Consider the following 27,917-nt stretch of genomic DNA (forward strand, 5'->3'; position numbering starts at 1 on the left):
TAAAATGCACCCATTATGAGCAAGTATTCTGAGACTAGTCATTAAGCAATTGCCCTCTTAAGATCGAAGATGTTTTTACTCTTCAGTCCACATGGAATTTCTGAAACACTCACTGACTTTCACCTCATATTCCAGAGAGAGTCAAATGGAATCATGGGACCTCATTTCAACTCCTCGCTCATTCCTAAAAATGAGCAAAGAGTGGACTCTGGATATTTTTGTGAGATATCTCCATTACCAAATGCATTACTCAGCTTTAACAAGATCTGAGGGGCAGTGGCAGCCTAGCCTACTATGTAGGGCTGTTAGTGAGGATAAAATTGGATAAATCTAGGCATGCAAACTTGGGACCCTTAGAGGGAGGGTGGAATACAAATATGACCTACAAATAGTGGAAACCCCACAAAATTTATACCAGGACAGAGATGAACTGAGTGCAGTCAGAGTGCAGTCTCCTCTCAGCTTGCATCTTAGATCTTTAATAACATCCCTGCCTTGCTCCTTGGTGATTTCAACCTGGTTCACATATAACGACAACACAGAGTATGGGTTGAGTATGGGTTGTCACTGAATCATGGGTTGTCGTTATGTGTGAACCCTGCACTATGGCTTAACTGTAGGTTCTTAACCATGAACGACCAAGACTTCACAACCCAACAACAAGCCATGGATTCTCTTCATGATGAACAACCCATAGTTAAACCATTGTGCAAGGTTTGCACTTAATGACAACCAATGATTCAACAATATTCAATATTCAGCCCATGCTCTGGGTGATCATTACATGCAAACCAGGCCTCTGTCTTTCATGCTGATATGTTCTCTAATCCATCTGCCTCTCCTCTCCCTAACTTCTTCCTCTTGGGAAAGATGCACTGCCTTGAGCACATGTTTGATCATATCTTCATCAGGAACTGGTCTGTCTCTCTTCTCTCTGTTGTGGAATTCCTCATCTGACCATTATCATATCTCCTTCAACACTGCACTCAATCCACCTTTACCACACTTTGCCTTGCTCCTTGATGTCATATAAACCCTCCATGCAGGAGCTTACTCAGAAGTGGTGTCCACTTCTCTCTCTCCTGTTGCTTCTGCACATTTCTTAGATTGTGCAGAATCTGCCTTTACTTCATCCCTGTCCTTAACTCAAGAGTTGTTTGCCCCACTCTCCACTCTCTCAATTGACAATTCCCCCTTCTTATCCTCAGCCCTGGCAGATTAAAGTAATTTGTTATCTTCATTCATGCTCTCATTCAGCTGGAGGAGGACGAAAGAGTTGGCCAACTTTGTCCTCTCCTTCTCCTCTACAATCTTCCTTCCTTGTTAAGCAATGGTACTACATCTCCCTGATCCACATCAGCTCTGGCAATCCAGATGCCACCTTCACTTTCCTTACTCTTCTCAGAGTATCTTTATCTTCTTCTATATGTTTTCCCTAATGAAAAGTGTGTGTGTGTGTGTGGGGGGGGGGGGTTATGATTAGACTTGGAAAACAGTGGAGGAGAGGAGGATTAACCCACCCTCCCCAGTCTTTATCCAATTCAGGCCCTTCCCCCATTGCTACTTTTAAAAAACATTTAAAGGAGATAGGAGATCCAATCACAGAGGTCTAATGCCTCCTTTGGTTTGGCCCTCCAAACTAGTGAAACAAGCACTAGAATAATCTTAGTCCAATAGGAAATCCAGTGGGTTGAAGGATGGACAGGACACACACTCACACACATATATTATAAATTATATATATATATATATATGTGTGTGTGTGTGTGTGTGTGTGTGTTTGTGTGTGTGTGTGTATACACATATACACACAAATAGGCTAATAACTGTGGTCAAGGTTTCCCTATTAGCGAATTAGGAAGGCTTCATTACAAATTAGTATTGGTGATGAAAGATGTAGCTTCAAAAGCATGCATTTACTGAAAAACTAGCCAAAGAATTATAACTGTGTTTCTAGCAATGATGTGTCAAGCTTTTCTTGTGTAATCTGGAAGATAAGGAAATTTTTAAAACAGCATATGCTGAATAATGTAAACACTTCAGGGAAGAGGAGGCAGAAATCTTGTGATTAATGAAAACCAGAGCAGATTTCCTTGCCAGGACTACTCTTTATTATCAGCTGAAACATGAAAAATAATTAGTTTTGTGATATTATTCTAGTCTTTTTAAGAAAGGGGAAACTTCATTTGAAACTTTTGTTATCAATAAAACTGAACAGTAATTCTAAATATCTGAGGAGCACTATGAAGTCTTATGCATATGGAGCTGTTAGTGTGCAAAATGCTATACCATCTTTGCCTTGTTTGTCCTTGCAAACAGGACAATCAGCCCTATGAGATCATTCCCATTTTACAGATAGCAAATTGAGGGTGAAAGAGAAGATATTTGCCTCAAGCTACTCAGACAGTTCATGGGTGAACTGACAGACCAAATTCAAAGGCTAATACTGTCCGCTGAATTACAGGACTTAGTATGACAAGTTGCATAAAAATCTGACATGATGCAAAAGTGGAAAAGCATGTGGAAACTAGAAAGTGGTATTCCAAGAGGATGGAATGACTCATGATCAGTATATGGGATTCCTGTTGCTTTAGATTTCTAATATTATTAGGCAAATTAAATGCCTACCTCTACCAGAACGACACAGCTGAATAATATGAGAGTCTGTAAGAATCACAATGTAACAAAATGATTTCACTTGAATTTTACTGAGATAGTAGTAATGTGAAAACAAATCTATCATTTTACTGAAATTTCTTCAAATGGAAAACATTGAGAGCCTTTCAAAGCTAGTAGCATTTTAAAAGTGATACAGCATGCTTCCTATGTCATTGTCAGAGACTGCAGGGAAAGGTCTAGAGAGCCTTTCTGTAATATCAACCATATTATTGAGTGTAAAGGAATTGTTGGAAAAGCTTTACTGACCAGCACATTCCTTTTTAAATAATGAATTCTTACTTTCCAAACATGCATTACATTAGATATGCAAAACCCAGCCTAATGGGATGATCTGGACAAGCCCCATTGAAATGAATGAGTGCTGAACAAGACTACATCTGTTCTCCTTAACAAAGGGATAGAGTTTTCTTGATGATGTTTTCACACATTCCCATTAGCCTGGGCCCTGAGTTTACAAGCAATTATATAACAGCAGAGTTCAAAAGCAAAGAACACCACTGGGGCCCAAACTGCATGTTTCCATTCCACTGTTACAGACCCAAATACTAGCCATCCTCAACCTAAACAGTCTGGGATCACACTGTCTTAAGGATTATCTCTGCCCATATGGCTTTACTGCTTATGTTTACTCAGGTCAACATAAGCAGCACTGTTCTGTATTCAGCCATCTTCTGAAGTATGGTGGGTGGTCATATGACAGGGCCTTTTCAGCCATGGCACCTATGGAACGCTTCATCAAGGAACAATTTCCAAAGGGTAGTTGTGTTAGTCTATTGCAGCAAAGCAACAAGGAGTCTTGTGGCACCTTAAATACTAACATGTTTATTCTTTCTTAAATGTCCATTTCTGATGCATCTGATGAAGTGGGGTAAAGTCCATGAAAGCTTATGCCAGAATACATTTGTTAGTCTTTAAGGTGCCACAAGACTCCTTGTTATTTTATGCATAAAGTCCTGCCTGGCCCCATCATTGCTCTCCTTTCAGTGCTGGTGAAAACCTGACTTATTTGAGAGAGCTTTGGAGTTGAGCAGAGGATGAATATTACTTAGAGTGACTTCTGGTGAGGAGATTCTTCACCGATTGTTCTTGCTGCTGCATTGTTCCTTATTTATTTATTTATTTATTTATAGCTGTATTTTAATATTTGATTTTGATTTTATATTGTTAGCCAGCTTGGGGGTATTTGGCTATTGGTTAGTTAAGAAGGGTAAATTCATAAATATAAATAAAATACTTTTGACAGAAAGGGTGTATAAATATTTGATAAACAAATCTGTACATCCAGGAATATGGACCAGTAGCATAAACATGATTATAATACGCTTACATATTTTAGGATAGTTTCCAAGAAATATCCCTGTCCTGGGGCTCTATATGTTCTCTCTGCTAGCAATTAAAAGTTGTGTAGTGACAAAACATGTTCAGTGGGATTACTAAAACAATATCTAGTTAATGGCCTTCATTGCTAACAATCTAGTCTTTGGATAAACATTGCATTATGCCTCCACTGCAATACTTTCTCTGTTGCATGATACTTGGGGGATGACCATAGCAGAAATGTCTGCTAAAGGGGTGCATGGCCATGATACTGAAGCTAAGACCATGATTATACTGCTAAAGAGTGATGTAGTACAGAACTTCATTGTTGTTAGTGAAGGTCCACATAATATGAAGGACTGTGGCCTTCAGACAGTGTTCTGAGTCCAAGGGCTGAACAAAGGGACACCACACACCCCAATTTTGATGTCATTAAACCATTTGTTATACTACAAGTTGAAAATGACTATGTATCACAGTTAGCCATTTGGCATGATTGATTATTCACAAAAATAACAACTAAATAAATATAGATACTGCTTGGTTTTGTATAGGGATGGTAATGGTCACACAATTCATACACGGTCAGATTTTTGAGGAATCTCGAAAGTTTCCATTTTCATAATGGTAGGAAGTCTGTTCTTCTACATCTTGCATCACTCCCTTTTGCAACCCTTTCCTTCGTACTTCATCATTTTGAATGGTAGCACCATATGTTTTCTTTGGGCTAACAAAACTATCATTGTTCAAGTCAGTCTCTTCAGCCAGTTCATCTTGGTCAATTATTCCACGTTTCTCTTCATTCAAGCTTTCTGGATCAGCCCATTCCTGCTTCTCACCAGAAGCAAAGATGGCATAAAATATCACTCCACTATAGTGAACTAGGGCAGCTATTAGGAAAACATTTTGCCATTCTTCACGAGTCTAAAGGAATGACATGAGACAAGTTATGGTATAGGTAATAAAGGAAGGCAAGCATCCAAATTAGACCATGAGCGAAAGAACTGAACAGGTTGCAATCCATTCTGCTTTCTAATTTGTTTTGTTTATTTAAAGAATATTTTTCTTCTATGTACCAAAATGCATAACAAATTCTGTCTATCTAGCATATTTCATCAAAATTATCACAGAAACATGCATTGCTATAATGGTACAGCAGCATGCTGTGCAGGGCCAGCACAAGGCTTGAGTGGGCCCTTAGCATGGTGCTGCTGATGGGCCCCCAGGATGCTGATCTGGGGCCAGCACCTGTCCATGATAGTACTGCAAACACCATGAGTCCCTGCAAATGCTCAAGTATGCGGGATCCTGATGCCTGATCTTATGGGAGACAAGTCTCTCTTCAAGTGTCCCCAGTCCAACCTCTTCTCACAGATATCTGCACAGAAAAGTTCACAGGATTTTCCTTATTACTGTTGGACAATTTTCTATTAGCAGAATATATGAGTGAAAATCGGAGAAGAGTGTATTTTCCTTCTTCAGCCTTTTAGAACAAGAAGCATATCTAGTATTTCTTCATCAATGCTAAATTACACCTGCTGAAGTGAAATCTCAGCCCTTATCACCTCAATACGTTTTCAAAATGACTAGGAATTGTTTTGGTGTTGGCAAAGGTAATGATCCTTGAGAATAATTATAACCTGCAATGCATTTGAATGTCTTTCAAGGAAGAAGAAATCTAACACCTTACCTTATGTTTAGTCATTGCACCAACAATGAGGGGGCACACCATTCCTGACAATGTCCCTACTCCATTAGAGATGCCCATGAGGATACTGGCATACCGTGGTGCAATATCTAAATGGTTGACATTAAATCCTGTAACACATAAAATTGGTTAACGATGTGCATTTTGCAGGGCTACTCATCATAATGAAAGTGATTCAAACTGACCAAATTCAAAGGAAATACAAAGGAACAAAGGAAATCTGGCTTTCTGATTCAGTACATACTTCTAGAGCACGGATGGACAATTTAAGATTTAATTAATTGAGATTAATTTAGAGATTAAGCTCTCCAGATTAAGAACATAAGGAGAGCCATGCTGGATCAGACCAAGGAACCATCTAGTCCAGCATTCTGTTCACACAGTGGCCAATCAGCTGTCGATAGGAGACCCATAAGCAAGACATGAGTGCAAAAGCACCCTCCCGCCCATGTTCCCCTGCAACTGGTGTACATAAGCATACTGCCTCTGCTACTGGAAGTAGCACATAGCCATCAGGACTACTAGCTATTGATAGACTTCTCCTCCAGGAATTTGTCTAACTCCCGTTTAAAGCCATCCAAATTGGTAGCCATCACTACATCTTGTGGTAGTGAATTCCATAGTTTAACCATGCACTGTGTGAAGAAGTACTTCCTTTTATCTGTCCTGAATCTCCCCCCAATCAGCTTCATGGGATGACCCCAAGTTCTCATATTATGAGAGAGGGGAAAAATGTCTCCCTATCCACATTCTCCACATCATGCATAATTTTGTACATCTCTATCATGTCTCCCTTACTTTCCTTTCTTCCAACTCATAGGGGAGTTGCTCCAGCCCCTTGATCATTTTAGTTACCCTTTTATGCACTTTTTCCAGCTCTGTAATATCTTTGGGGGGGTGCTCACCCTCTAAGCCAGGGGTGAGCAACTTCTGGTTCTTCAGATGCTTTGTCCTACAGCTCCCATGATCCCTCACCATTGGCTATTCTGGCTCAGGCTGATGGGAGTTGTAGGACTTTTTTTCTGTCTAAACATGCTTAAGGTTGCATCCGTGAGTATCCAAATTTAGAAACCATATTTTAGGCAGCCAGTTTCCTAACCATTCACTAGAATGGTGAGTTACTTTTAGAAATCTATATGACAAACATTTAATTAGAATGTAAAAATGCACTAAGAAGCAATTTAAGTGATTGCCACTTAGTGTAGCTGTCACATAGGTGCAGATCTTTAATGGAACCACAAAGAAAAATCAATGACAATTTCTGCAGCTAGGTCTAAAAGTGGCTCAGAATAGTAAGACACTTGCAAAGGAAGTAAAATATTTTCGCACAAGCTTTCCTTGTCAATAGTAATTACCATTTTCATAGCACTTTGATGCAGTCGCCAACTGTGGGTAGACTTGCCTAGAAGCACATGGAAACTCAACAACCTCCAGAGCAGGGAGCGGCCCAAGGCCATGTTTTGGCTAAGATGGTTCAAAAGTAAAGGCTGAGACATGTACAAGTGTTCACGGAGCCAGGCTGTCAAGCAGCAAGACACCAGGATGGCATGAGCTCACAAGCTGGTGTTCATGCTGGATGTAGATCCCAGTCTCAAGAACTACGTAATCTCCTGGGGCACCAGAGGTCAAATCTGTAGGGGTTTCAGTACTGTCAAGAAATCCATTTTCCTTCTGTGTCTCAGCAGCCTGTAAAGCTTCATTGTGTTACGGGGACGGCTTTACCACACGAGGCTAAAATCCCGCATCCTGACTGGGGCTTCTTCGTCCGAATTCTTTGCAGGAGTAAGATCGGCTACTTTACACAGGCTGACACGTGCTGTTTTTATTTCTCGGCAAGTTCCATATGTTTCAATTTACAGCCACTAGATGGGACTGCTGTTATAGCACCATTATGGAAGTACACCCAGCAATTAAAGTGCTTCATAGCACTTCCTAGAGAAAAATTGGACTTTCCCTGCACTTTACAAAGGTGGAATGAAGGTCATGAACTGTGGGAGGAGCCCTGGAGTTGATGACATCATGTGAAGGACCCACAAACTTCTGTGAGTAACCAATCTTGAGCACAGAATATAGATATAAGCCCTGTGTGGAGAAGCCCCGAACCAGCATGTATTCATTAGACCATCTGTGTGTGTTATCTCATACCATCCAGGGCTTTAAGGCCACAGCAGCACTCTCATTAATTGGGCTAATGAGTTCAGCTGAGTGTTTGTAAGAACCTTCTGCCCACCCACAAGCCTGAGAAGGCTGTTTTAGTTTTGCTACTGGTGTGGTGTGGGGTGGGGGAATGGGGGGCTGCCCATTCCCTTTGTTTTCATCTTATTTCATTTGGCCCTTTCCCTTGTCTGCTTGGGATTGCTGGTTTCTGTGGTCCAAGACCTGTGCCTTGGTACATGTAGACAGGTCAAGTTAGCTTTACTGTCTTGCCTTGTTTGTACTGTTTCCAAAGCTTGTTCTGTTTCCTTTTATGTTATTCCTTTTCCCCTTTCTGTAAATAACTTTACCATCTAACATAATTGGATGTGTGTGCTCCATTCCAGTTAAGTCAAGAGCTGTCCTCTTGGTTATTGCTGCTGTTTAAGGTTTCAGGCTTATGGCTTTGACATAGAGAGTGCCGGCTTGGACCCTTGTTTCATACGCCTTAAGGATGTCTTGTAAAGTCTGAGAGACCCCTGGTTCAGGCTGAGTTGGACATAAGGGGTGGTGGCAGCCTACCTTTTTGGGTTGGTGTTCAGTCCAAGCAACCCTTTGTCCCAGACTACACTGCCGGGTGTTAGGGCATCCCCTTCCTCCCTCCACATGTACCTTTAACTACAGCACAGAATTTCACCAGGTGTGGCTTTTCTTACTATAATTCTGCAGTAATGGGAGGAGTAGCACTTGGATGAATTTTCATTTCTGTGCAATACTTAAACAGGAGCCTTCTCAGCATCTGGATCTCACATGTTTTTCTCTCTCTCTCCACCTCTCCCCTTGTGCAGCAAAGCTATTTCATCATGTAGATACAGGCTACCCATAAATTCACATTTTAAATCAACCTCGCGCTGTACACTGGATAACTAGCTACATTTTCTTTCTTCTGAACGAAACTTGAAAAACCCAGTACATGTAAGGGCAGCAAACCCAACTTTTAAAATCAACTTCTTTTTTTCTTTGGGAGCAAGACGACATTGTCTGATACCATCTGGGCTGGGCCCAGTTATGTTGGTAAGGTGGGTTTCTCATGGATTCATTCTACTGGATAGTTGTCTCATGTCTGTCATACTTCCCATCGGGTATAGATGTAAACAATCAGAATCAATAGTCACGAAGAACCTTCTGACATTTCAAAGTTTCCACAACATCTTTAAAAAAATGGTATTTTAAATTTACCTGAGATAGCAAATCCACTAAAGCCTACTGCTAAAACCAAGAAAGAGATTGCCACACCTCTTGTGTGAGAGTAGCCAACCACCAAAAGTAAAGTTGCTTCCATCCCAAAACCTGCAAGTGAAACACATGGAGAAAATCAAGTCACTGCTTCAGGAGATACCAAAACAGTCTCTAGATTCTATCCAGTCTCAGCGGGTCAAGACATTTTTTTTTTTTTAAAGATTAGTTTTACAGTCAACCTTCCTGTCAATTGTCTTTCTAAATTTTCAGTTTGGTTTCTGGCTTGTTTATATACAAAAGCAGAATGTATTTCTTCCTTCTCAAAGTAATTCTGGATAGCATATATAAAAAAATAAGTAAAAGGCTACAACAGAGTTGAATCAATGGACTTAAGCATACTTATCCCTGGCCCTGTTCAGACAAGCATGGGGGAAGGGTGGTTAGACTAACTATGGGAGGGGGGTAGCGAAACCACAACATATGGGCCTGCTAGATGATTGTGGAACCACACGGTGGCGCATGGTTCTGCTAACCACCACCCTCCATAGTTACCTGGCTATCTTCCCGGTGTGTTTACTGTGTATCCCATCATCTTCCATGACACAAATAGGCTCCCAGTGGCCACTCCAGTGTCCCAAATGGCTGTACAACCATAGAGAAAGTCCATGGTGGCTAGAGCATTGCCCACAGTGGCAGACACTAGCTGGCGGACTGTATGATCACGGACTGGAAGTTCTCCAGAGGCCATTTTAACAACCGAGGAGCCAGACAGCACAGCACTGTAAGCCACCTGGGGCATCCTTAACTCTTTTGCAGGGGAGTGGTTAGTTTGGCTGGCTTACTAACCATACAGTTAAACTATACCGATTTTCATCCCCCCTAAATTGTGGGGAGGCACATAACTACTTTACTATATGCAGATGATGCAGCTATTATCTCAAGGACTCCAATTGGGCTTACAATAGCATTGCGGAAGTTGACTGAATACTGAAAGGAAGAAGATCTGATGATCAATTATCAAAAAATAAAAATCATGTCTTTTGCAAAAAGACCAAAAATCAGATCATGGATGATAAACTAGCACAAGATTGAGCAGGTCTCCTAATTCAAATATTTAGGGGTAGTCCTTCAAGCAAACGATTCCAGGAAGGCTCACTGCGAATATGTGGCATTAAACGCACAGAGAAGTTCGTCAGCAATAGTACAATTTATTAGAACGAAAGGTGACCATTATATCCCTTTAGCCCTCCAATTATACCAAGCAAAAGTACTAGCGCAATTATTGTACAACTCTCAATTGGGGCCTTTCCCGAATGTTGTTCTTGTTCAGTCGTTAAGTCATCTCCGACTCTTCGTGACCCCATGGACCACAGCACGCCAGGCCTTCCTGTCCTCCGCTCTCACCCGGAGTGTGCCCAAGTTCATATTCATTGCATCGGTGATGCTATCTAGCCATCTCATCCTCTGCCGTCCCCTTCTCCTTTTGCCTTCAATCTTTCCCAGCATCAGGGTCTTTTCCAGTGAGTTTTCTCTTCACATTAGGTGGCCAAAATATTTGAGCTTCAGCTTCAGTATCTGTCCTTCCAATGAGCACTCAGGGTTGATTTCCTTTAGGATGGACTGATTTGACCTCCTTGCAGTCCAGGGGACTTGTAAGAGTCTTCTCCAGCACCACAGTTCGAAAGCATCAATTCTTTGGCGCTCAGCCTTCCTTATAGTCCAGCTCTCACAGCCATACATTACTGCTGGGAAAACCATAGCTTTGATTATACAGACCTTTGTCGGCAAGGTGATGTCTCTGCTTCTTACTCTGCTGTCTAAGTTTGCCATAGCTTTCCTCCCAAGGAGCAAGCGTCTTTTAATTTCATGGCTACAGTCACTGTCTGCAGTGATCTTGGAGCCCAAGAAAGTAAAATCTGTCACTGCTTCCATTTCTCCCCTTCTCTATGCCAGGAAGTGATGGGGCCAGATGCCATGATCAAAGTTTTATTGATGTTGAGTTTCAAACCAGCTTTTGCACTCTCCACTTTCACTTTCAACAAGAGGCTCTTTAGATCCTCTTTGCTTTCTGCCATTAGAGTGGTATCGTCTGCGTATCTGAGGTTGTTGATAATTCTCCCAGCAATCTTAATTCTAACCTGTAATTCATCCAACCCGGCGTTTCTCATGATGTACTCTGCATATAAGTTAAATAAGCAGGGCGACAATATACAGCCTTGTCGTACTCCTTTCCCAATTTTGAACCAATCGGTTGTTCCATGTCTGGTTCTTACTGTTGCTTCTTGACCCTCGTACAGGTTTCTCAGGAGACAGGTAAGGTGGTCTGGTACTCCCATCTCTTTCAGAATTTGCCAGTGTTTGTTGTGATCCACACAATCAAAGGCTTTAGTGTAGTCAATGAAGCAGAAATATACATTTTTCTGGAATTCTCTTGCTTTCTCCATGATCCAGCGAATGTTGGCAATTTGATCTCTAGTTCCTCTGCCTCTTCGAAACCCCACTTGTACTTCCGGTAGTTCTCGGTTCACATACTGCTGAAGCCTAGCTTGTAGGATTTTAAGCATCACCTTGCTGGCATGTGAAATGAGCGCAATTGTGCGGTAGTTTGAACACTCTTTGGCATTGCCCTTCTTTGGAATTGGAATGTAGACTGACCTTTTCCAGTCTTGTGGCCACTGCTGAGTGTTCCAAATTTGTTGGCATATTGAGTGCAGCACTTTAACAGCATCATTTTTTAGGATTTTAAATAGCTCAGCTGGAATACTGTCATCTCCGCTAGCTTTGTTGTTAGTAATGCTTCCTAAGGCCCCCTTGACTTCACTCTCTAGGATGTAGGGATGTACGAAACACTTACCTGGTTTCGTCCAGGGACATCCGTGGTGGGGGGGAGGCGCTCTGTCCCTCCCACCGAAATCCTCGACGGGGGGGAGGCAATCCGTTCCTCCCCCCTGGAATCCTGCCCGGCTGGCTCCGCTCCACGGCCAGGCTGCGGAGCCGCTCGCCAGGCCAACCCGCAGCGGGGCCTCCAGCCGCTGCCGGGCTGCTGCAGACGCAAATGGCGTCCTGAGTAGGGGACGCCATTTGCGTCCCCGCTTTAGCCGTGATAGGCTACGTAAATATTTACGTAGCCTATCACGGGCTACCATAGGGACGCAAATGGCGTCCCCTACTCAGGACGCCATTTGCGTCTGCAGCAGCCCGGCAGCAGCTGGAGCCGGTGCTGGAGCCGCCGCTGGAGCCAGGTAGGCTCCATTTCGCAGGGCGGTGGGGCGGGTTGCTCTGTTCTGCCATGGATTCCGGGGGGCCGAATTCACTGGAATTTGGCCCCCCTGGGATCCATGGTGGAATTCTCTAACATCCCTACTAGGATGTCCAGCTCAAGTTCAGTGACCGCACTATCATGGCTATCAGGGACATTAAGATCTTTCCTCTACAGTTCTTCTGTATATTCTTTCCACCTCTTCTTAATCTCATCTGCTTCCGTTAGGTCCCTGCCTTCTTTGTCCTTTATCATGCCCGTCTTTGCACAAAACGTTCCCTTGAGATCTCTGATTTTCTTGAAGAGATCTCTACTCTTTCCCATTCTATTGTTTTCCTCAATTTCTTTGCATTGTTCATTTAAGAAGGCCTTCTTGTCTCTCCTTGCTTTTCTCTGGAACTCTGCATTCAGTTGGATATATCTTCCCCTTTCTCCCTTGCTTTTCGCTTCCCTTCTTTCCTCAGCTACTTGTAAAGCCTCATCAGACAGCCACTTTGCTTTCTTGCATTTCTTTCCTGAATACCCAAATATTAGAACGTGTACAATCAAAATTTTTGAGGGCAATATTGAGTGTTCCTAGGGATGTCTCCAATGCAAAGATAAGATCAGAGACTGGCCAGATCAAAATCGAAGCTAGGGTTTGGGTGGCTATTCTTGTGTACCGGCTTAGACTGTCATATTTTCCTACTGGCCTTGCCCCACTAATTTTGCAAGACAATTTTAAATCCAATTGGATTCAGTCAGTTGAACAGAAAATAGCTTTCTTGGGTCTTCCCTTGCGGACTTTATTAAATATGGGTTTTGAACAGGCAATGGTGACTATCAAGCAGCGCATTGCAGATATTGAGAGACAAAGTGATCTCAATAGTGCCCCAGAATTCTATCTTAGGGAGGACTACAGATACATCGTAATAGTTGCACCCTATCTTGAACAAATGGAACTGCATAAGGGCATTTACTTTGGCCCGTCTAAATGGACGCCACTCGGCAGTTTTGGAGGGACGGTACAAAAAGATCCCCTGGTCAGACCGCCTTTGCCTCTGTGGCATGGAACAGATAGAAACTACAGAGCATGTTTTGTTGTGGTGTATATTTTATAGAGATTTGTGCCGCACTCATCTCTCCACTGATAAATTGCTTTCCGGGTCGTACAGGACAACAATATATCTATATATTGTTGTCTGACACTGATTTGATATTTGCATATAGTGTTGCCAAATGTTTTGCAGCCGTGATAGGTGTTCGAAGAAGGATGCTGAGGGAGCTCGGACTTACCTAGTTGGATGAAAGACAAAGTCTGGAGAGTAATGCCATTCACCCAATATGGCTGATATGTATTATATTAGTAATACACTGTGTTGAAGTGTCTGTTAATTTGATTGGGGATATATGGCAGATAATTTTAATGTAGTTCCTTTTGGGGGCTGGTCTTTGACCGTAATAAAGTTCTATCTATCTATCTATCTATCTATCTATCTAACCATGAGTAATGTGGTTTTCTCTCCCCACACGACACGCTAAGCCACTGTGGTTAGTGGAAATTCCCTAACCATCATGGCTTAGCATGACATCTGACCAGGCCCAGTGTGTTGAATTGTAGCTAGAGACTCCAACCAGTAGTTTGTTTGCTGAGACTGACAAGAAACCATGGCTTCTAAACACCATTTAAAATGTGGGGGCTGGTTGTGTGCTCAGTGATTTTTAAAAAGCACACTATACATACTCAGAGGCTTATTTTTCTCTAGTCAGGACTCATGTATTATGGAAAATATCCCCAGTTAATGCATATCCAAGTCCCAGACTCTACCACACTGTAAGCCTCCAAATAATGGGGAATATAATGGAGAAATAGTTAAATAGGTGAATCCCATTCTGTAATCCTGTAGCTGTGTCTAGAAAAGCTGCCACTCTTTAATAGGAAATATCCATGTTTTTGGCACATGCACTAAGACCCAATTCACTTGTTTCAAGACTGAGCACTGGCGCTTCTGAGGCTAATCTCTAATCAGCATAAACCCTACTCCAATAGTAGCCCCAATCATAGAGCAAGTACAATTAATATGCAATAGTCTTCCTATATGTATTCCAAGATATCTTAAGGAACTATTTAACCACTCTTTAGGGCAATAGATACCTACTGCTCTGATAGGACCAGTATCTGGTTATGACTTATGAGTCTGATGCTGTTGCATCAAATAATCTACAAGGATGATCTCAGCAACCCTAGATGCATGACAGTGCCCATGCCTCTTTATACCATTAATAATTTATACCATTAACACAGGGTTATTTTTAAGTCAAAGGTTCATTATTATAAACCAAATATCATCTTGTTTCTGGTATGCATACTGTAAAATTGATGCCTCTCTTCTCTTAAAAATACACTTAGTCAATCAGGGTCCTAATCCTGAAAAAATACACATGAATAGCCATTTGGAAGTAAAAAGGGCTGCAGTGGTATTGTCGCCTTTTTAAATGGTAGAGACTCTGTGCCTTTAACAGCTCAATGTGCTGTTAAATATACAGGAAGGTGGCAATTCTAATGAATGATAATAAAATGTACCTGTTTGTCTTGATAGCTCCTCAAAAAACCCAAAATGTGTGAGGAATGCTGACTAAACAAAAGGACTAAAGGTAAGCCAGAATAACATTCTCATACAGTAAAAATAATACTTGCATAAGAATTAGAAATAGACATTTGTTCAGCAAGAACACACAGTAGTTCCTAGAAAGCAAACCTAGAACCTTTGTTCATAAGGCCAGCAACCCCAAACTGCACGTGTGATTATTTTCATTAATAAGATCTTCTTCTCTAGATCTTGCTCTATGTCTTTAAACATGCACACACAGTATAATATGAGTGGTTTTATTTATTTTAACATAGGAAGCCTTCTTATACTGAGTCAGACAACTGGTCCAGCTAGCACAGTTCTGTCTACACTGACTGGCAGAAGCTCTCCTGGGTTTCAGACCAAAGTCTTTCTCAACATCTACCTGGAGATGCCAGAGACTGAACCTGGGCTTGTTTGATCTACAGCCTTTCCCCAAGTATTTAAATATTTCTATCCTGGCTTTCAGAATAAAACTTTCAAAATGGATTGAAATGTTACATTTTATTTGGTTATATTAATTTCACATCACTACCAGCAAAGCAGATTTCTATATTAAATGGTAATGTATTTCAAATATTTTATCTACAAAATCTAACCATACCTCCACAGTTCATGATTTTTCTTACTGCAGTAGTTGTTAAAATTCTTCTGCTTCGTAAAAAATCAGCTAGCTGGCCACCAATGGGCACAATAATGGTCATGACCATATGAGGAACTGCAGACAAAAGGCCAACCTGAAAGGAAATACACACAACTCCATGGAAGCATATTTTAAGTGTGTTCATGTATTTGTGTCTTCAAGAGATTTTGTATTTTTCCCAGCTTTATCCAATCAAAACCAATCCAGTGAATGGTTTGGTAGCACATGATGCTAAAGTTAAGCACAGGTGGATTTGATAAGTACCTTGCTGGGAGAATGCTGAAACCCCTTTGTAACCTACTATGAATTTTCCAAAAGTTATAGTAAGTATATATTATTTGCACTGAAAGAACTACAAATGGAGTTCAGCTCACTTAACAGAGCTTTCCCATTCCCCCTTCCAGTGCAGTCTTTCCCTTCTGAAAGGCCACTCTGAAGGATTGAGGGAGTTTCCAGAATAGTAAACAGTACAGCACTGGGGGATGAAGCTGGAGCGGTAATGAAAATCAGTGGTAATAATTTTATTATGTTTTGTAGATACTGTGGCTTTACTGGGACTTAGCCACCTTGGGCATCCTGTATAGAAAGGTGGTGGGATACAATTCATAATAACAAATAGAATTGGCAAAACTCATTTGTGCAAGTGGGATCCAATCCAGCAAGTGTATGGAATAGAAGGGATAACAACTAAAGATGAAGGTCCTAAAAATCTGCATGGTTATAAACTGATGAACTCTTCAGATCTCATGAACTCTTGTTGTTGACCATATAGCTTGATTACAAAGAAGGGGAACTAACCAGTTGGGGGCAGAGGGTGATGGAATGACCATGACCGCATTGATATGAAGTTTTGCTCCCTTCTCCCCAAACCAAAAGTCTTTAGTTTTTGTTAGCCATATTAGGCTAGTCACACATATTATCTAACAATAACACTGAGTGATGCTAATGGAAAAGTCAAATATACCTATATCGGGAGATCCTCAACTTCACTGATCTCAAGGGAAGCTTAAAAACACTGAGCACTTTACCATCAGACTTTTACAGAAAGACCTTGAGTTTATATATTTACCTTACTTATTGCAAATCCAAAGACCTCTTCAAAGTATGCAGGCTGACTTATGAGCAATAAGTAGAAAGTCCAGCTTCTGCAAAAGTTTGCCACAATGATTGCATAAACCGGCATTGATGTGAAAAACTGCTTCCATGGTGTACTAAATCTCTAGAAGAGAGAATGGGAAAATCCTAGAACGGCTAGAAAGCAACAGGGACTTCAAGTGTCATCTGCAATGAGGCAAGAGTTGCAAACGCTGTATAGCCATATGGATAGGAATGTTCTCTCTATGATCAGTTTACAACACTATGCAGTTTATAACACTCTTCTTCAGCAGTGTGTGTGTGTGTGTGTGTGTGTAGCCACATTTCTGTTGTTCATTCTAAAGAGCAAATAGGTTAAAATCTGAATTATCCAACAAAATGCTTCAGGCTACGTGTACTGTCACCTACATCAGCATAAAATATGGCACTACATCAATGGTATAGGGGTATTACTTTGGCATAATTGTTGTCATTGAAGACATGCAGGCACAAAAGTTTAGGAGTTGGGTGTTAAATATCACATTAGAAGCTTCACTGATAGACAGTGGATGTCAAGAACCATCAGGTATCTTGTATTTGAAATTGCATTTATTATGGCAAATGCTCTTAACCCCTTTCAGTGTTGATGTGTTTCTTCTACAGTAATTTTGGACAATGAATCAATTACCAAGAGGAAACAGCCATGAAGAGATAATACTGGTAAGTTTAACTTACACTGGCACTGACTAAGTTGGCTCCTCCTATACTTATTTCTATGTACGTTTTTTCCTCAGCGGTTACTGTTGGATGAACAGCTGGGCTCTCATAGGCATGCAAAAGCCAGAACATGTACCAGATAATCCCAAACATTCCTGTACAGATAGGAAGGAAATAGGAGGGTATCAACACTTGTCAAAAGTACTTCATGCCTTATTGTTCAACAAATTATGTAAAACGCAAAGTGTTTGACTGTAATTTCCACAATATTCATTCATTCCATTTCTATACCACCCAACAGTGGTATAGAAGACAGCAGTTTTGTAAACTGCTCTCTGGGTGGTTTACAAAAATCAAAAATCTAAAAATACACAAGAATAATATAAAACCATTTGCATACAAATATATACAACGATTTCTAATATTTTAAAGCCTGTCATATGGGGATATTGGGCTGTAACCAGTAGTGTTATCCGGCTAAGCTTCTACCACTTGTGGAAACCATATTTTTATCTTTGTGCAAGTGCCAAACCCAGTACTTTTATTCCTATTGCACATGAGCCATTGTACAAGTTGTACTACAATTCACTGCATAAGGAGGTACACAAGGTGTTGTACAATCTGTTATTCAAATCACTGCACAAAGTGTTGCACAACTTCTTATGACTTCATTAGACTAGGCGTTGCTTGCACTAGTTGTGCAAGTTTAGACAGCAGTTGTGCAACCGCTAGCGGAACAACATCAATTCTTGTAATTTTTCTGCTAGCATAACATTGACTGTAGCCCATAAGCACATTTGTCATCTAAAATAATGAAATTTCTCTGTGCAAAAGCAAAATATTACTTATCTAAAATGGTTTAGAACTCTTATTATATCGATTTAACTGTATTCATTTTTATTCACTGGGTAACTTACCATATATATAAAAGACAGATGACCATCCTATGTATTGTACTAATACACCTGCTAGTGGCATGGCAACCACCGCCCCAGCATAAGAACCTATAGAATAAAAGTATGTGTATTTGGGTCAACAACTGTGTTCCAACACATCCAGCCAATTAGCATTAATTAATTTAGTTAGCTCACAAAAATAGCAGTAAATAGAGCAGCAGCAGCAAAGGACCATCAGAACAATACATCTGTGTAATCAGTTCTCAAATGCTTTCTGAAAAGGTTTTCACGTATCTATGGAATGATAGGGAGGAAGCTGTGTGAACATCTCGCAGAAGGGACTTCCAGAGCATCAGGACTGCTGCTGCAAAGGTTCTTCTCCTAGTGGCTGCTCCCAGTCATTGTGTAAAGTACAGGAGCCCTCTCAATATCTGAAAATGGCAGCCTCCTTCACTTGGTAGGGTGACATATTTCCACATAAATCTATACCCCACCCCTTGAATTACTAACTGAAAGCTACTGATTCTTTCAAGTTATACCTGCACAACAAACAAATAGCCTTTAGCTTTTCCATGGGCAACTTTCCTATCCCAGGGGCCATCTACACGGCAGCGCTTTCAACCTCTAGTCTGTCATAACTCCACAGCATTGCAGCTGCGATTTACTTCTGCTGCGGTACATACGCATTTTACTGCGGACTTCTCCAACGGGAAAATCCACTGTGCGCTGACACATAGCTGCTGAAGCGAAGTAAACTGTGGTAGTTGTGCTGCCCTTTTAAAAACCATTATATTTAAATGTGCAGCTGCACAGGCATGTGAGGGTGAGATGCCTTGGGGTTTAGTGGCTGTTTTATATTTTAAGGGTTCTTTTGTGTCTGTCCATTCCCCATTTGGCAGTTCTCCAGCCTGAGACTCTTGCAATGGTTCGCCAAGGCATGTGCCCTTGAGAGGTATGTGCTTACCCATCATTCCAAAATGGTGGCTGGAGCGAAGTTGGTCCTGGACCTTCTGGTCCCCTGAGACCCCCTGGCCCTTGGTCAATGACTCCTAAGCAGTCATTTCAAAGATACAAAGCTGCGAAGGTATGCAAAAGTGTGGTTGAAGAAATGAGCATGCTTCTCCATGCCTCTGTAACTGCACAGCCCCAGAAGAACAGGGAGGAATGAAGGGGCATCACAGAGTGATGTAAAGGAGCATCACAGAGCATTAGGCATGCCTACCACATGCCCACCACAAAATGCAAAATTGGTTTGGGGAAGGGACAGACAGCTTGCACCTGCAAGAAACTCACAGCAAACCAAAAACATTGCAGAAAAACGTGCCTTTAGAAATCCACATTTTCCAAGTAAAAACCATGGTTAGGCTGCGAAGTGGCAACTGCATCATCTGCCCCAAAGGACCTCAAATTGCAGCAGCCCTGGAGTAAATGGCTCATGTAGATGGGCCCCCAAACACATCTGAAGTTTCTTCTACATCATCAGCAGTATGTAAACCAAAAAGTATGTCTCTCAGAAAGTTAGCACTCCAAACCCAACTCCAGATCAATTTTCAGTATTGCAGGTGGGGTGATCACATTCCCAAAGAGACAGAATTTCCATCCCTTTAAGAATTTTGAAGCTCAACAACATTCAGCAGGCACAGTTCTTCACTGAAGTACTGTGATGGGAAAACTTGCACCTGTGGAATGTCATATTCTGAGCTCTTAAAGAGAAAAATCCTTTTCTGAAGATAGTTACTCTGCAGTACAGTAAATGTAAGAAATCAGGAAAATACAATTCAAGGGCTATTCTTCAATTAACTTAGTAAGAAAATGGATGCCCACAGTAAACAATTCAAGAAAAATAAATGGGTATTTGGATTCTGTTGAGAGCTCATACAGACAAGCCATGAAATTCTAGTATGGCATTTACCAATTGTTGCTAATGAATTATTCTGAGGGATGAACAGACACAGGTGTTCTTCTTTTCCTCATTTGCCATTAGTTCATATTTTGTTAATGAACACTTAACCTATGTATGAACCACCACTGGGCATGTTGAGAACATTTCACTTTGAGCTGCCCTTGGAATAATTCATCAGCAATTAGTTTAACTTGCAATTACCCATGCTTCAGGTGTGTAGTGTGATCTAAAAGCATTAACTAAATCAAACACAGTAAGTTTGTTAATGAAAGAAAAATATTTTAGTTTACTAGCCCCACACCCAGTCTAATATTCAGTCTGTATGCAAATAAACTGGAGCTTAAGAGTATAATAAATAAGTAAAGGAAAGCACTAGAAGAGGCATGGAGCCCAAACTCAAAGAGAGTGTGAAAATTTGCTAGGAGAAGGCTGCCAACAGAGACAGAGGGAGGCAAGAGTGAGCGGACAGGGGGTGCTTCCTAACAGAAGGCTCCTAGCACTATAAAATCATTGCTTTTCTGCTGTAATCTACAAGAGGAAATGCGCTGAGAGAGAAAGGGACAGGACAGAAACTAAATGTCTGAATATAAATATCTACTTGATGTGAGTATGTAATGAGTGATAAAGAGCCCAGGAAAAATTGGAATTGGTAATGAAATATGGAAAGTTAAAATTTAGAGATATTTAACTAGAGAGCAAAGGACCAAGAGATTCTTCAAATGTATTTCATTACTGAAATTGCCATTATAAGGAGAAAGTGGAAACAATTCCTGCTGAAATGATATATGACAGGTGAGAATTTTACCCTAGACTCCATTTTGAAAGAATCCAATGACAGGGCATCATGTATTGAGATTTGAGATTTTTAGGAGTGTTCCTCTGGGAATGAGATCATGCCTCTCAATGCCTGAAGTGGGTAACTGTCAGAGGCCCTCAAATGATGAACAATTGGAGACCTATAATTTTTTTTTTAATCATTGTGGTGTCTTCTTTAAATCCATAGTAAATTCTCAAAGCCAGTAAACTTACCACAGAAAGATGTGGTTGCTAGCCTGCTTCTTTCCAATGGAGGAGCCCATTTACTCCACATACCATGGCATGCTGGATAAGTCACGCCCTAGAAAACATTTTATGCACAGTATTCAAGTTCTATTTAACATCCTCAATTGTGTACACAATGTTTTTATTCTCCAACTGAACTTTTTTTTTTTAACCTTTCAAGGCAGCAGTCCCATGCCTCACTAAACACTAAGAAACTTGCTTCCAAGTAAACATGTATAGGATCAGGCAACACCAAGGGAGGATGAAGGAAACAGTGGTTCAGTAGTAAGGTGACTTGTCTACATACAAATAATGCTAAATGTTCCTTTGGATACTCAGTGAGGGGACTGGGTTGTTAAACTCGGTAAGTCTGTGTAGGCTCTACATATATTTCCTGATGCATCAAAGCAGGCCTGATATCATAATATCTGTAGGGCTATTGTGCCACAGCCCCTAAACAGATTGAAGGTCCTGCCCCACTCATGAAGCTCACTCAGTGGGGCAAAGGGGGGAAGGACCCACTGGTTTGCCTGGCTTAAACATGTTTGTTGTCGTTCAGTCGTTAAGTCGTGTCCGACTCTTCATGACCCCATGGACCATAGCACGCCAGTCCTTCCTGTCCTGTGCTCTCTCCCGGAGTGTGCTCAAATTCATATTCATTGCATCGGTGATGCTATCTAGCCATCTCATCCTCTGCCGTCCCCTTCTCCTTTTGCCTTCAATCTTTCCCAGCATCAAGGTCTTTTTCAGTGACTTTTCTCTTCTCATTAGGTGGCCAAAATATTGGAGCTTCAGCTTCAGTATCTGTCCTTCCAATGAGCACTCAGGGTTGATTTCCTTTAGGATGGACTGATTTGACCTCCTTGCAGTCCAGGGGACTTGTAAGAGTCTTCTCCAGCACCACAGTTCGAAGGCATCCATTCTTCGGCGCTCGGCCTTCCTTATAGTCCAGCTCTCACAGCCATACATTGCTACTGGGAAAACCATAGCTTTGATGATACAAATCTTTGTCAGCAAGGTGATGTCTCTGCTTCTTACTATGCTGTCTAGGTTTGCCATAGCTTTCCTCCCAAGGAGCAAGCGTCTTTTAATTTCATGGCTACAGTCACTGTCTGCAGTGATCTTGGAGCCCAAGAAAGTAAAATCTGTCACTGCTTCCATTTCTTCCCCTTCTATATGCCAGGAAGTGATGGGACCAGATGCCATGATCTTAGTTTTTTTAATGTTGAGTTTCAAACCAGCTTTTGCACTCTCCACTTTCACCCTCAACAAGAGGCTCTTTAGATCCTCTTCGCTTTCTGCCATTAGAGTGGTATCGTCTGCATATCTGAGGTTGTTGATAGTTCTCCCAGCAATCTTAATTCCGACCTGTGATTCATCCAACCCGGCGTTTCTCATTATGTACTCTGCATATAAATTAAATAAGCAGGGTGACAATATGCAGTCTCCTAAACATTGTTACGGACCTCCGTCCATAGTTCCTCAGGCACTCTGTGTATCAGGTCTAATCCCTTAAATCTATTCCTCACCTCCACTGTGTATTCATAAGGGATATGATTTAAGTCATACCTGAATGGTTTAGTGGTTTTCCCTACATTCTTCAATTTAAGCCGAAATTTTGCAATAAGAAGCTCATGATCTGAGCCACAGTCAGCTCCAGGTCTTGTTTTTGCTGATTGTATAGAGCTTCTCCATCTTTGGCTGCAAAGTACATAATCAATCTGATTTCAATATTGAGCATGTGGTGATATCCATGTGTAGAGTAGCCTCTTGTGCTGTTGGAAAAGAGTGTTTGCTATGATCAGCGTGTTCTCTTGGCAAAACTCTATTAGCCTTTGTCCTGCTTCATTTTGTACACCAAGGCCATGCTTGCCTGTTATCCCAGTTATTTCTTGACTTCCTACTTTATCCTTCCAATCCCCTATAATGAAGAGGACATCTTTTTTTGGTGTTACTTCTAGAAGGTGTTGTAGGTCTTCACAGAACCGATCAACCTCAGCTTCTTCGGCCTCAGTGGTTGGGGCATAGACTTGAATTACTGTGATGTTGAATGGTTTGCCTTGGATTCATACTGAGATCATTCTATCGTTTTTTGAGATTGTACCCCAGTACTACTTTTCCCACCCTTTTGTTGACTATGAGTGCTACTCCATTTCTTCTAAGGGATTCTTGCCCACAGTCGTAGATATAATGGTCACCTGAATTAAATTCGCCCATGCTTGTCCATTTTAGTTCGCTGATTCCCAAGATGTCCATGTTCAATCTTGCCATCTCATGTTTGACCACCTCCAGCTTACCTTGATTCATTGATCTTACATTCCAGGTTCCTAAACAATATTGTTCTTTACAGCATCGGATTTTCTTTTCACCACCAGACACATCCACAGCTGAGTGTCCTTTCGGCTTTGGCCCAGCCGCTTCACTCTTTCTGGCACTACTTGGAAATTCCCTCTGCTCTTCCCCAGTAGTATATTGGACACCTTCCGACCTGAGGGGCTCATCTTCCGGCCTCACATCTTTTAGCCTTGTGATATGTTCCATGGGGTTTTCTTGGCAAGAATACTGGAGTGGGTTGCCATTTCCTTCTCCTGTGGACCACATTTTGTCAGAACTCTCTGCCATGACCTGTCCGTCTTGGGTGGCCCTGCACGGCATAGCTTATGGCTTCACTGATTTACGCAAGCCCCTTCACCACAACAAGGCAGTGATCCATGAAGAGAACATGTTTGGTAGGGAATAAATCTCATTGAACTCAATAAGCTTTTCTTCTGAATACACATGCTTAGGACTGCATGCCACGTCTACTTTTTTCTATACTAAACTGTTAAGCAGGTCCATAACTATGTGTCCCATTTATGTTCACACCTGTGACACCTTCTGTCATAGTCACCAAAAATGCCGTTTTATTACAAAAATGTATTTCACACTTAAAGGTAAACAGGAAACATTCATAAGCCAGTTAAGCTGCCATATAACTATTTTTGAGTGGTAGGTGTCACCACAAAATCAATCTCCCCTCAGTATTCTGGCAACTGACAGGACCTTGAAATAGTGCCCCCTTGTGGTAATATTGAGTGCCATGAAATAGCTTACTTTCTACCTTTTCCAAGACAACTTGTGATATAAGAACTTGTGACATCAAGGACTAAGGATGCAATCCTAAACATACAAGGAATAAGCCCTATTAAGCTTAATAGGACTTACTTCTGAGTAAACATGTAAAGGATTGTGCTGTAAAACTGTCGCAACTCTTTATACAGGCTTTCCCTGAGGTGTGACCCAGCCAGTATAAACTACAATCATATTGCTGAGCACTGATTATTTTATTGTATTGTTATATTATGTTAATCACTTTTATAATTTTATTGGAAAGCGGTATACAAATTTGTGCAATAAATACATAAATAAGTAATAAACAAACTCTTCTTCAAAAACAATCAAGTGGGCCAGCCTAAATTAGCTACATCCAAGTACTTTGAATTAATTAATGGCTGACTGTTGGGAAACCAGAGTATTAACAAAAGAGATAAAATTACTTATGCTGGACTGATGTGCAATATTTCATTCCAGCATGCATATTGTTTGCATTCAAATAATTAAAGCTTGAGCTAATAACAAGTATAAAAAACAAATACACTGGATGCCTACCTCCACGAGGCCTTGCAAAATTCTTACAAACATAACACAGCCATAATGTACCCTGGCGGCTGCAGGAATGAACATGTTTAGTGTGGAAGTTAGGAAAATAGCTGCTCCAAATACCCTGCAGGGAGAGTGAGGGAGAGAGCACAACAATTTGTTTACTATTATTTTATATATGGATGATGGTATATATTGAGCAGCTCAGGGATGGGAAAATCAGCAAGGCTTGAGCTTGTAGAGGTCTTCTGAATTTCACCTTAATACTCAATCCACCCTGCTCTAATTTTTTATAACAATATGGAGGGGGGTCATTGGAACAGGAAAAGTGCTAATTTCAGAATGTATTTTTTGAAAGTACATACTGAAATGCACACTTTTCCTCCATAAACTAGAGCGTGACAATGCACACTTTTAGGGAAATGTGCGGAGGGGGGGGGAAATCCCTGGAATAATGGGTATATATGATTGCTCTGTCCAATACTTAGCAAGGAACGTATAAAAAAGAAGTGGAAGAAAACAACTGGTAGTAACTGAAGATATGTGGACCCAGATATTTAAATCAGGTCCAGCTGTGTCACTATGCATACATCTTCAAGAAAATCATTATAAAGTAATATATATTTGGTACCTCACCCCAAACTGCTTTAAGGAAATATATAATGGCAGCCATGATAGTTGTTGACATGGTGGTAACTCAATGGCCTTTTTGTTATGCATGTTTGGTCCTGCCATTTTGAGAAGAAAAAAATTGTATATGCAATACAATTAATTACAAGCTATACTATCTCTTTTGGTCCTATAAACATCTTGTTCAGATATATTGGCATTCTGCAATCAAAGAACAGCAAGCTTTAACCTTAAATTTGTTATGGGCAGCAAAATTCCTGGTTGCATCTAAATCTGGAAACTGCTGAAAAACCTTACAACCTGGAAATGGTAGGTACACATTTGGAAAATTGCTGAGATGACAAAGTTAACAGAGATTCCTCTAAATACATGAAGGAAGAAAACTAACAACATTATTGTAAACTTTAGTATAAAATATATAAACAAATGTAGCATGTTTTTGATTTGTATTGGTATTTCATATAATCTGCTATATTTCTGTAGATTATAGACACTTGTTGATAATCTAATAAAGAGGCAAGTAAAATATGAGAAGACCTTGTATAGTTAGACAATGTCATTCAAGAAACTGAAGGTAAAGGAATTACACCATTCTTTAATGCCTCTGGGTGAAGACCCTGGCCATAAATTGTCATTGGTTTGTAATAAAGTATTGAGTAATATTTTAATTATGTTTAAATATGCTTGTTGGAAAGTTTCTCCTCTTTTAGACTGGATGTTCTCAAATGCTGATTCTGGATGAATTTGCTAAATGTTCAAGCAGACACACACATCAGAGTTACTTGGCTTGCATTTCAGTAAAACATTTCCTGCACTGATCTGGACCCCAAGGGTAAATAAATGTTTGCCGCCAACTCATGTTGAATATACATGTGTATCTTGTCCCTGCAAACTTCAAAATTAAGTCATCATGCTCAAGAACCTGAAAATGTTGAACAATCTAAAAGACTGTATGTACTGTACATGGTTGGCCACTATAGCTGAATGGTAGAGCACATTGTTTGCGCGCAGAAGGTCCATGTTTTTAAATCCTTGGCATCTCCAATTAGAAGGATCAGGTGGTGGAAAAGGCCTCTGCCTAAACCACAAAGAGCCACTCTCAGTCACAATACTAATACTGGCCTAGATGTTCAAACAGTCTGACCTGATATAAGGTTGCTTCCTGTTGTCCTAAAATGAATGTAAAAATGCCATCTTATCACAAAATCCTTCTGAATCCATAGGGAACTGAGCATGTGCTTTAGTAATCTGAGGAGTCAGCAAGCCACACTGATGTTCTTTCTATTTTCAAAAGCAATTCTGCACCAAATACAGTTAGACAATATTGTAAAATTATTTATTTATGATTGCAAATAAGATTGCAATAGCTCAGAGACAGAAGAGGTTTCAACATCCATGTTCTTCTCAACACTTACTGAACAGAGAGCTTTTAGGATGACGAAATTAATCTATGTGGTTGCACCATGTGAAAAAAGGCAGCAAATGGGGCTAATTTTCTATTCAAGATGGTTAATATGGATAACTTGCAGTTATCTTGGACTTAACTCTTATTTTGCCATAGTTTCCTAATACATGCATGATACATCGTAAATGTACATGCAGTAAAAAAAAAAACATGTGAACGTATGGCTGTTACACATAGCAATCCTCATGGAGTTTTCAGAATGCCTTCCACGTAGGAGTCGAGTTGTATGTGGAAGCACCCTAAAAACAGCTCACAATTTTTAATTTGTTCATATGGTGTTTTTTCCCCTCATTATTCATGATTGATGGGCACCTGCCAGCATGAAATCAATTCTTCAATTATGTATGACTTTAATCAATCGTACCCTGTTTTTGAAAGACAATATTCACATGTGTCATAGTCCCCGTCCTTTTACTACCAAATAATAGGCCATTAACCACATCATAAATTCCTATTTCAAACAGTTAACTTTTTTGCAGTTGCCATAAGAGAACAAAAGTCTTTTAACACAGAGGCAGGTTATTTTAGTGTCTTAGGGCTTCCCTACATAAAGCTAAAATCCTGCAACTTTACCAGGGCTTCTGCTTCCAGATTCCTTGTGGGATTACAATCGGCACCTTTCCATGTAGTTTTCTCCTTTTTTTTTTCCTTTCTGGACAAGTTCTATACATTTAATTATAAAGCCACTAGATGGCTCTGCGATATTGCTGTGATAAAGCACCATTTCATCAGTACACCATAGATTTACTGAAGTTCATAGCAGAGGGAGAAAAAATGCTGGACTTCTGTCACCATAAAAAAAACAACAACGCAATAAAGGTTGCAAAGAGTGGGAGGTGCCCTGGAAGACAACAACATCATGTATAGGACCTGCAAACTTCTGTGAGTGATCAATCATGAGCACAAGATAAATGCCTCATGTAGAAACAGCTTTAGTGGTGCTTTGAGAAACAGCTTGTATGTGA

The 27,917-nt window shown here is 40.7% G+C and overlaps 1 protein-coding gene across 1 annotated transcript in view; it reads right to left on the reverse strand.

The window, feature by feature from the left end:
* Window positions 1-4,581: 4,581 nt before the first annotated feature.
* The window catches only part of SLC17A8 (solute carrier family 17 member 8), a 36,205-nt gene continuing 12,869 nt past the window's right edge, over window positions 4,582-27,917 (reverse strand). The window contains exons 4-12 of the mRNA XM_084811893.1: window positions 24,867-24,981; window positions 21,207-21,294; window positions 18,296-18,382; window positions 17,397-17,533; window positions 16,657-16,806; window positions 15,549-15,681; window positions 9,077-9,187; window positions 5,687-5,814; window positions 4,582-4,920 (exon numbers count right to left, since the gene is read on the reverse strand). Of these exons, the coding sequence (XP_084668019.1) occupies window positions 4,582-4,920; window positions 5,687-5,814; window positions 9,077-9,187; window positions 15,549-15,681; window positions 16,657-16,806; window positions 17,397-17,533; window positions 18,296-18,382; window positions 21,207-21,294; window positions 24,867-24,981 (1,288 nt within the window). The remainder of the gene's footprint in view (window positions 4,921-5,686; window positions 5,815-9,076; window positions 9,188-15,548; window positions 15,682-16,656; window positions 16,807-17,396; window positions 17,534-18,295; window positions 18,383-21,206; window positions 21,295-24,866; window positions 24,982-27,917) is intronic.

This window comes from Heloderma suspectum, chromosome 7 (assembly GCF_057233095.1).
Source record: "Heloderma suspectum isolate Gila_16-S chromosome 7, 16-S_ref, whole genome shotgun sequence".
Classification (NCBI taxonomy): domain Eukaryota; kingdom Metazoa; phylum Chordata; class Lepidosauria; order Squamata; family Helodermatidae; genus Heloderma; species Heloderma suspectum.